At 38.2% G+C, this 11,081-nt stretch overlaps 3 protein-coding genes across 3 annotated transcripts in view; 2 read left to right on the plus strand and 1 right to left on the minus strand.

Annotated features, from left to right (window-relative positions):
• LOC108730414 (uncharacterized) overlaps positions 1-2,181 on the plus strand; it is a 6,966-nt gene extending 4,785 nt beyond the window's left edge. Inside the window, exons 3-5 of the mRNA XM_018460104.1 lie at positions 1-183; positions 1,527-1,917; positions 1,973-2,181. The exon at positions 1-183 is cut by the window's left edge and continues 148 nt beyond it. Coding sequence (XP_018315606.1) covers positions 1-183; positions 1,527-1,888 — 545 coding nt within the window. The 3' untranslated portion in view covers positions 1,889-1,917; positions 1,973-2,181. The remainder of the gene's footprint in view (positions 184-1,526; positions 1,918-1,972) is intronic.
• Positions 2,182-2,364: 183 nt separating this feature from the next.
• Positions 2,365-6,101, minus strand: LOC108729735 (squamous cell carcinoma antigen recognized by T-cells 3). The gene is given in 7 exon segments (XM_018458968.1): positions 2,365-3,126; positions 3,292-3,439; positions 3,622-4,255; positions 4,342-4,772; positions 4,775-5,167; positions 5,284-5,468; positions 5,560-6,101. Coding segments are annotated over 7 exon segments (2,655 nt in total). The 5' UTR covers positions 5,984-6,101; the 3' UTR covers positions 2,365-2,686.
• Positions 6,102-6,763: 662 nt separating this feature from the next.
• LOC108729907 (coiled-coil and C2 domain-containing protein 2A) lies at positions 6,764-10,342 on the plus strand. Its single transcript, XM_018459280.1, has 3 exons — positions 6,764-8,417; positions 9,451-9,602; positions 9,738-10,342. Exons 1-3 carry the CDS (start codon positions 6,764-6,766, stop codon positions 10,281-10,283), a joined length of 2,352 nt encoding a protein of 783 aa, XP_018314782.1. The 3' UTR covers positions 10,284-10,342.
• Positions 10,343-11,081: the final 739 nt, after the last annotated feature.

The following is an 11,081-nucleotide window of genomic DNA, read 5'->3' on the forward strand; positions in this document are numbered from 1 at the left end:
AGGAATGCCTGGACCAACACCTACTGCATGCTGAGAATGGATCCACCCGTTATTACCCTGGTCCCGGCAACCGGGTCTTCGAGGGCTATTACAAATTACCGGAGGGTCTGACCTGCGCTCAATGCGTCTTCCAGTGGCGATACATTGCCGGGAATAACTGGGGCGATTGTGGCAACGGCACAGGTACGTCGATTCTCTCTGACATTTGACCGCAAAATGTGTATGCAGCGTCACTATGAATCAGGATATATAGGATGACCCATTTTAATCTATCACCCCAAATATTTCTGTTCCCTTGCATTTTACAAGAAAATGTTTCAGACAAAAGTTGTACGGTTTCAAGGAGGTCATAAAATGGTACCATTGATTTGATCTTGGATAGTCTCTTAAAGGTCACATGAAGGTCACCTCCAATTTCTTAAATTAAACCCACTATTTTTCATTACATATTCTTGTAGCTTATTTCGAGAGCTTTCCAAAGCACTATAATAAAATATTTTTTCATTAAGTATTTTTCGAGTTATAAGGCTCGAAAGTTACAGCCGGCATTAGTATTACGCAAGTTGTCCGACCGACGGCTAAAATCTCTTAAATGTTGTTCAGGATCATGTCCTGGATAACATTTGTCAAGATCAAGGCCATTGCAGGCTGTACCTCTTATTTTCATTTTTGCATTAAAAATTCATTTTTACGTAAAAATGAAAATAAGAGGTAAATCACCAATGGCCTTGATCTTGACAAATATTATCCAGGACATAAGGTCAAACCAATAGTACCATTTTATGGCCCCCTTGAAACCATACAACTTTTGTTTGAAACATTTTCTTGTAAAATGCAAGGGAATATTTGGGGTGATAGATTAAAATGGGTCACTCTTATATTATGGATTACCGAAACATGAAAGGCCGCTGTTATTAAAATAAAACATAGACTCTGAAAAAAAAAACAAATATGTATTATCTGCTAAATTTATAATGGACCAAATGGCAACAGAGAGTTAAAGTAGGTCAGAGTTCACATATGAAAAACGATTTGGAACAAGCATTTTGCCGTGTCGCAAATAATCTAAAAACATTTTTGTGAATTTTATCTTATATTCTTGATTCGTATATTTTAACTATATATGTATATGATATAACAATCAGTAATCCTGCCATACATCATTAAGATTCTATCAGAGCGCTAGAAAGTGCTATTACTTTATCCTACATAATAAGAATGACTCAAGAGAGTTGCAACTCTTCTTGCATAACACCATCATTTGATGGCTTCGTTTGGTAAAGCAAAGCGTGTTTAGTTTATTACTCCATGTGAATAATTGGCACACTACTAACAATTCGTGATATTTTTATAAAAACTAAATTTGATTAATCTTATCTGGAAACAATGTGTTATAGAATTATAGAATATATATATATAATCGTAAACATTGCTTATAATGTGTGTGTGTGTGTGTGTGTATAATAAGTAAAATACTAGATAGAATTTTTCCATACATCAAATCACAAAGTTACATGGATGTTTAGGAGCGGTGGGATGTGGGCCTCAGGAGGAATTTCGAGCCTGTGCTGATATCGTCATTGGTGATAACGAGGCGACGTTACCACCAAGGCCGCCGACTAGTCCCACACCCACAGACAAATTGCCGACGGACACGAGTCCGTTGCCGAGATCCGGACCATATTGGCTGTTCAGTGTTATCATCGCTGGTACGTGCCTGTTGGTGGTGCTGGCTGCTATGGCGTTGCTTTACACGTACTACTATCACGCTGGTAGAGCCAAAAAGTGGCTCATGGCGAGGAGACTCCTGGTGCAGGAGAGTCCGCCAGTTGCTCCACCGAGGCATAAACGACATCATCATGTATCAAACACGCAGCTTGAGCTGTAGAACTGTACTCAATTGTCAGTATCGCACCCTGGAGAAAAACATGATGGAAGTATATTCTTTCACCATGGAAATATACTTCCACCATGGAGAAAAAGTAGCTCGAAGGGATTTTCCGATCAATCGAAGCGATTTTCCATTCAATCAATACTCGAATCGTCGTGCGAAGTACATTTGTTCTAACTCTAGCTTGACGTTCAAACGTGACAGACGCATAAATAGCATTCACTCATGAAGAGACTGCATTTCAAGCGATATGTCTTCATACTCAGCACGTTTTCTCTCTCTCTCTCTCTCTCTCTATATTTATTTTATATAATTATTTATCTTGTGATATATTTTTTCCTTCATAATCTTTTAATATAAAATAGAAAGATTGATTTGTACCAATAGTTTAGGTTGACTAATATTGAATTAATAATTATCTATCTCTATGGATTGTGGCATCTCTCCTAGAACATAAGATTTTTTTAGGAAAAAAAAAAACATTTATACATGCGTAAAAAAATAGAGCACTGGTATATACGCATACATAATTGAATACAATTTATACATTTTTTAATGTATAATAATGTAACGTACAGAATTTTGTAGTACCTGCACATTTGACTTTTTAACAGCACTTGTATATCACAATATACAACGCACATTTGATAAATTTTAACGGTAAATCCGTTCACTGTAACAGTATTACTACTAACATATAAGTTTTAATATTACATAATATATAGCCAATATAAGTTTTAAAATTAATGCGACATTAATAGACTGAGAAAAAACATGCTCGTACGATACAGCAAGTTATTTTTTATTGAGAAACATATTCCTAAAATCTTGATTGCTCATCGACTGCGTGTGATCTCCATCCGGAGCTGCACTGCCGTTACTGCTACTCTTTTTAACATTACGGGGAACCATAGACAATAAAGTCTTGGGCACGCCAAATGCTGTACGGCTCGTCGATGTCCCACCTAGTGATTTTACTTGGTCTGTATTTTCCTCTGTTTCGATTTTTTTGCGATCGGGCGGTTGACTTATTGCAACATTGATTACTTTGTCCTGAATCTTCATACCGTCTGTGCTCAAAAGAGCTTTTGCAGCGGTTTCTTCGTCATGATACTCAACATAAGCCAACCCTTTCGAGTGTCCATTACGGTAAGTAACTAGGCGAACATCCTTCACATCTCCATGAACCTTAAAAATCTCTTCCAATTTTTCTTTTGCCATTGTAAGTGGAAGTCCTTAAACATAATATTGAATGCAGGAGTGATATTACCAGAAAATATTATTCAGAGAATTTGAAAATGTATGATTTGACTAAACGTAAAAAGATTGCTCAGAAAAATACAGAAAAAATAATTTTGTAATCATTGCGCGTATACGATTTATTGATAAACATGTCGTACCTTTAACAAAGAGTTTGTTCTTTTCAAGCGTAGAGCGATATTTAAATACTGAACTTCTGGTATTCTTGTTAGAATCACATTTTGAAATAAACATAGGACGTCCTTTTATAGGTGTTCTATCTAATTTCAAAGCTTCTTTCACGGCTTCCTAAAACAGTAGATTAAACAATTATATCTTTATTTTAATGTTTCAAAATTTTAAGGCAAGATATGAAATTAAATGTTATAATAATTATAATTTATACATATATTTCAACGATTACCTTTTTTACTTATTTACACTTAGCTACATTTTCATTTGAAATTTATTAAATGTTAAACTATACATACTACACTACTTAATTGTATATAGCAATATCCTTTGCTACGTCCCTTGTAATCCTTAACCATTCTGAACAACGTTATCGGTTCAATGGATTTTAGAGCATCTCTTACTTCGTCTTCGGTCGTATTGTAATCTAAATTGCTGACAAAAATTGTAATACTATCATCTACTTCATGCTGACTATCTTTATCATCCATATCTTCATCCTCGGTCATTTTATAACCAGGTGGTGGTACGACATCTGGCTTTGATTTCTTTTGATCATTTGTTGTTTTCTTATCAGTATTCAAAATATTTGCTCGTAATTTAGGTTTTATTCGGACATCAGTTTTCACGATTTTCGATGGGGAACTTCCTAAATTTTTCCACTTGCCATCATCAACCTTTCTCTTACTCGTCATTTTCTTATTTTGTGTGGACAATTCACTCTGAGAAAGAATTTGTTGCGCTTTTTGTCTTTCTGTCATAACTTTATCGAGCTTCTCCTTCGTTTTCGCTTCACAGAACTCCATTTGCTCCAAAGTTCCTTTATCACGCTCAAAATCTATCCATGAATTCGCTATACTTTCTGGCCAATCTTGTGTAGAACTTAAAGCTTTCTGGTACAGTTTTCTTAAATGCTTTGAATCTCCGTAACTTCTATAAATAAATTAGAAAAATGTTTTTAAAAATAGAACAAAGTCATAAATATATATAAGTCATTATAATTAAATATACATAATTACTTTTCTAGAATTATGTATTCCAACCAGTAAGAAGCTGTTGCAGAATGCTCCTGCGAAAGAATATCAGCCCATAATCTTCTAGTTTGTTCCATATTATCTGCTTGTATTGCTTCAAATCTTGCCCAGTATTGTAGGATAACGCAATTAGGATCGCCATCCAAGCCAAAGTATTTTGCCAGATGCTCACACGCTCTGTTAAACGTTTTACGAACAACATCCAGATATTTATCCCTCTCTTCGTCAGGATATTGATCGAGTCTGCGCCGCAGACATTCAAGATACATAATCCACAGATTACGATAATCTTCTGCTGTTGAAAACCCAGCAGACAAGGCATTCTCTAATAGCGTTTGTAATTCCGATATACGTTTGTCCCATTTCTCATACGATCTCATCCATTTTTGCCAAACTATTGAGCACCAAGGAATGTTCCAAGATAAGCGATATAATCCAACCAAATCGACGTTTCAAAACAATTTAGATCAGTTATTGCTCTCTCATATAGAACTCTAACAAGATCTGAGTTATTTTGTTTCATGTATAACAAGTATCCTTTATAAGCGTCAAGTAGTTCATTTTGGTTTTGTGCAGAGATAAGCTTTTCCTCGTAAGGAAGGAACGACTCTAATTTAGCAGAACTCTGTTTATAGCATTTCGAAATGGACTTTTCATCGGTATCTACTTCTGTATCATATTTTGCGCACCACGACTGGTATTCCTCATATGTCTTATCCATGTCTAAAAGAGAATTAGATAATTGACGTTTGAATAAACTTACAATGCGTTCCAATTGAGCCTTGTTTTTTCTTTTTTCAATATCATCATCCTAAAACATAAATGTAGGACAAAGGACATAAATATAAATATAAGAAAAAGAAAAATATTATAATGTCTAACGGAAAGTTTATTTATGTTATGTTTACTTCAGCATGTATCTCTTACCAATGGCAATAGAGAGGCAAATAATATATTTTCATATTCACGATATGCTTCCCATATTATCGCTCCTTTTGTGACATGCATTCCAACAACAGTCAATGCACGTTCAAAGAGTTGGCGAACTTTTTCTTCATCCTTGCCTATATATCCAATGCTGAACTGTAGGTATTCCAACCATACTTCCACAGCTGAAAGTACACAGTTACGGTGTTACGTCTCCTTGTCCATACAAATAATGGTTTCAAATCTACGACTTAAGGCAATCAAAGAAAAACTTACATACATAATCCTGGATAGCTCGCTCACACAGTTTGACTACTTCAGTCTTCTGGTCATCAGTAGTCGCTAACTTGATCTCGTCGCTTATCCAAGCAAGCCAGAGCTCGGGGCTTAGCGGATATAAGTTGCTCATATTGTCCCTGGCGGCTCGCAAACGGTCGAGCTCGCCCATTGTGTGCAATTTGTTGATCAGGGCCACATGACTGGAATAGTTATACGGGTTTGTCGACAAAGAAGCTTCCAGGGCTTTCACCTCGGCCTCGTTAGCGTCCTCGTCGTCATCATCGTCATCATCGTCGCTCTCCGACTCGATCTCCACTACTTCCTCGGTTTTCTCCTCCGTTTCGCTCATCACCATCTCTTCCTCGTCCGAGGCTCCTTCTGGAGAAACTTCCTCATTCACGGCATCCATCTCCTCGTCCATTCTCGCAATTTAAGACCAATTAACGTCCTTACAATCAATCGTCAATGAAGTCCGTTAATTCACTCAAATTAAAATATCAATCTGCTGTCACAACTATGAACTGTCACAAACTGTTACAAGCTGGATGAGCAAGGTTATGTTTTCGTGTCTCCTACCTTTTTTTGCCGCTATTCGGCGCCGCTCTCCACCGCTCTCTCAATCAATCGTTGATACGCGTGTTTATCGATGGAGCCACGTATTCATACTAATTCATTTGAAACGACTTTATGAGATGTCGCTATTTGTTCGATTTGAACGCTGTCAGCTGATCTGTCAGGCTATCAGCTGTCAGCGCGAGGATCGTTGCCATGGAAACCGAAGACGCCAAAACAAACGTTTATTATTTGCGATTATTTAAGTTCCGTATTCCGTACACAGATTACAGGCACAGTATAAGCCTGTTTTTTTTATATAATTAAAGTTTTTTTTATAATTGAACTAGTATACACTCTTTGTACTTAAAATGAAATAAGTATACTTGGTATTGTGCAAAAGGAAAATTCTAGTAAAATACAGTGCAGCAATAAAGAGCTTTATGTTTACAATAGTTCTATAACATATAGTGACGAGAAAATTTAACACAAATTAGAGATAATTTAGAACCATAGTTTAGAAATTTTGACATTGTTCATTAAAAGTTAAATAATAAATAACAGCTGTATGCCGTAAATAAATCACGTGGGAATTAAAACACCTTGGAGTAAAGCCCTTTCTTTTTTTTTTTATATATATAATCGCGACATGTCTTCCTCTGACATTGATTTTATAACCGGATCTGCACGAGGCTCGCAAGACAAAACTGAGGAAGACTTTAGTCTCTGTTACGCGTATCCGGTGATCGATGACAATCGGAAAACGAACGAAGTGCTTACGAAGAGCAAGAAAACCGTGCGAGTGTCGGATAATAAAAACACGTCGGTCGAGGACGGACTTTACGTTTCCGAGAATCCATTCACCGACAAGATAGTCAAGCCTTATCGACTCGACGACGTCAAATCGCTGGACTACGAATCACAGCCGCGATTTCGTGGGAAACTCGTTGAAATCGCAGTGCGGGACGTCCGCGTTCAAGCGCCGCGCGAGGAAGATCGGCCCGGGACGATCCCTGAGATCGTCTCGGTCTCGTTGCTCTTCAAAAGAAAGCTGATATTCACGGCAAACGGCCCATTCAATCGGAAGCTGTACAAATTATTCATGAGAAACTCGGAATGCCACAATCTCTCGATACAGGTGCACGCCCGACACGGGATGTCCAGCGTGCTTCCGTTACCGTTGCCCCAACGTAACGTTAGAGACCACAAGGTGGAGATAGATTTCGCGATCAGCGGCAGTTCGGGTAGAATGTACGACGGGATTGTCGTTTGTACTATCTCCTTGTCGACGGACGGCAGCAGCGAGCCGGAGGAGAGTAATGCTTATCTTTATAGACCGAGCAACGATCCGAACGATCCGCAAAACAGTCTCTCCTTATCGCGACCTCACAAACGTTCCACCAGCAAGAAAGATGTCAAGTACTTTCTGCTGATGGATCCGGCTCTGGTTTTCAACACGGACGTCGGCGTGATTCGCAAAGCGTCGTCGCACGAATCAAAACCGCCGGACATCGTTGTGACCGAGCAATCGGCGTTCTCCCTGCTGGACGTGTCTCTGAAGAATTTGTTCCAGGCTAGCCGGCCGCTCAGACCGTCATCCAGCAATCGCAGACATCACACCATAGGGAGAACGATCCTCGCAGTCACCATCCTGCGAGGGGTTGAGGTGCCGGTGAGGGAGGAATCGGCGCTGGTCACTCCTCTGTTGGAAGTGGAATGGGGCAACGTCGTTCACACGACCGCAACGGCGGAAGGGCCAGCACCTATCTGGCAACAGACCATGCACTTCGAATTGCCGAGGCAGAACGGTGAACACTGCGTGAAATTCCGCCTGTACGATCAGCACCCCGTTTGGGGTCAGCAATGGCTTGGTGAAGCGAGAATACCTCTGGAAAGTCATAGGAATTATCAGGAGCTCGAACGCTGGGTCGCTTTGTCTCCTCTGTTCAGTCCCGTATTGTCGTTCGGCTACGTGCAAGCCAGCCCGGGTCGCTCGCACACCCGGATCTACGTGCTGATGAAGATGGAGCAGCCCGGCAATACCAAGTCTTTGGAAGCTAACGCCATCGATACTTTGTTAAAGGGAATCCAACGCTGCCTGGCGACGCCTTACAAAATAGCCGGTGTAGAGACTCCCGACGTCGCTGCACGGCTCACCATGCTTCTACAGTCGTTGCCAATGCACTACGGCCCGGTCCCGCCGCGCCAGGCCTTAAACGTGAACAAGGTGGATCACTACGGCAGAGCGGCTTTACTGGCAACAATGCTGCAAGGTTTCGGTTTGCAGTCGTATGTATTGCTAGGTACGTCATTGTGCAATCAACCAAAGCTGTGTTTTAAAATTCACTGCCAGTGCCGAAAATCTATGGTGCACGTAATGTGAACTATAGATTTTTAGCCTGGCAGAGAATTTTAGAACACAGTCCAAGTCTGTCGAAAACAAATTTTATCAAATGCTTGTTAAATACAAATTTCTGTCGACAAAAAGGCACCAAATTTGCAAATTCTATTATATTCAATACCCGAACAGAACAACAAATCATTTCCTGGTGGAAAAATGTTGTTGAAATTATTCCACGTTTTGAAACACTTTTCAACAAAATTTCAATATTTCAAAAAAATTTCAGTTTAATTTCAGTAATTTTTAGCTGAAAAATTCATTTTCAACAAAATTTCAGAAAAATTTCAACAAAAGTTTCAGACAAATTTCAGCAAGAATTTCAGAGAAATTTCGATTGGATTTCAGTGATTTTTCAGTATGTTAGCTGAAAAATTCACTTTCACTGAAGTTTCAGCAAATTTTCAGCAATTTCGCTGAAACGTTCCAAAACATGGAATAATTTTAGCGAAACTTTTTCACCAGGGTGGTATCAAAATGTGAAAATGACTCTAAAATGATCATTAAAAGTCATTTTTCAATCATTTTCGATTCATTTTAATGTCATTTTGACGTTATCGTGACTGTTGTTCTGCTTGATAAGGTCAGTAAATTGATAGCAGATATACAACAAAATCCGCTGACGTAACATGACAACAAATTATCGAAAAACTGTACAAAGCTTGTTGACAACTTGATAGCAAATTGATGACAACGATCAAAATCAAAATTGATTAAAGCTTTGCTCGGTTTTTGCTATCTACATACGAAAGCTTTGATAGCAATACTTAAACTTGTTGCTGACACAGATTGCATTAGGTGTCACCAACTCTACTCGAGTTTGATGCCAATTTGGCGATAATTTGCTATCAATTTTCTGGGCAACTACGCTATCATTTTTGTCTCGTCGATATGCACTGAAGCGTGATTTTATTCAAAGCATATATTTGTGGGCACAGGTTCTTCACAAATAAGCCGTTGGACCGCATTTGTTTTAAGCATCGAGAAAAACGACATCGTTCTGTGGGATCCCGAGATCGGGGATCGTTATAAATTGAGTGACAGTCGCTGTTCGTTAATGAAAGTATCTCGCTTGATCAATCACTCTGGCGTTAGTATAAAAAAAATTAATTCATTTTTCCAAACAATCACAAGTTTACATTCCTTTCCCACTTCGTGATCTGTGATCTCTTAATTTTTTATCTTATAGTTTTCCCCCGTTTTTATAACATTTTCGCTATTATAGATATGGGAGAATATGCAGAAGTCTATTTTGCCTCACAATTTAAAATACAACGTGACGATTAGCAAAGATTGGCGGCCACTCGTGTCCATCGCCACATCAACCAGCAGTCGATCCGTTCAGTCGTTGGAACCGACAGTGATACAGATACCCGAGGAAGATGCGCAGGAAAAGGAAAGCGCGCCGGAAATGGAGCAATATTTGCGAGACAAATTGTCCAGCTGGCGCAGCGCTCTTGGTTTAACAACGATATTTAATCGTCACGCGGTCAACGTTTTGCGAAGCTTTGTTTCCGACATTCCGAATGATATGACGCCTCAAGTGGACAAAAGGGACCTGAAACAATTGTACAGAGCTTATCACACGCATGGTTTCCTCCTGAACCTGCGTCAGACAGCCTTTGATGAACTGGCGGAGCAAATAGCCGCCACGAAGGTTCACAATATCACGGGTCCTGTCGAATTTGCTCTTGTTTGTCATGTACAACGATACATTGGCAAGACGTGCTCGATATGGTTGGCTCTAGCGATTTTACGGAGTCGTGGTTAATCACGATCTCATACGATGGAGATATTTAAAGTGTCTTCAATCGACACGTCTAAAAATAAAATAAATGATTGTAAATATTATTTAATCACAACTCAAACTAGAAAAATATCGTTTCTTAAAAAGTAAATGAATGGGTCTTGTTTGCAAATTACGCTGCTAAAATGTGATGTAAATAATTGCTAGACTGATAAATAAGAGAGAAACAATAGAAAGGATTAAACATATTTCAGTTTATATTCAAACATATTTAGTCGTTCGAAGTTATCGTTTCTCAAAATTTTAATATACAGCGATTTATGTGTCTGATGCAATCTTATTAACTATGTAAAATATTTGTTTTAAAGTAATTTTATTAACTTTAAGATGTATACAATAAAAGAACATAAGAAAAAATTATTTTATATATAATATATTTGATATATAATAATTAAAAGTAAAAAATTAATAAATACTTTGTGAAAGATTGTATCGAAAGGACAAAAAAATAAACGTAAGCTGTGAAGAATTAACACAATGCATTTCTTTGTTTTAACGCATTGCGCAGCAATGCCATTTTTATAACAATTGCATGATCCGTTACATTATAATAATGATATACACGTATTTATATAAACACATTAACAATATAACCCAGTAAATACAATGTTATATGTAACGTACGTGTAATGTCAGCTCAACAAGATAACCTGTTATATTACAGTTATCTTGTTGAGCTGACATCGCATGTTACATTTACGTTACATGTAACATTGTGTTTACTGGGAATAGAATAACCTAATTACCTAAGAGAAATATGTT

The sequence above is a fragment of the Mycetomoellerius zeteki genome, unplaced genomic scaffold (genome assembly GCF_001594055.1).
Source record: "Mycetomoellerius zeteki isolate Tzet28-1 unplaced genomic scaffold, Tzet1.0 scaffold119, whole genome shotgun sequence".
NCBI classification, from domain to species: domain Eukaryota; kingdom Metazoa; phylum Arthropoda; class Insecta; order Hymenoptera; family Formicidae; genus Mycetomoellerius; species Mycetomoellerius zeteki.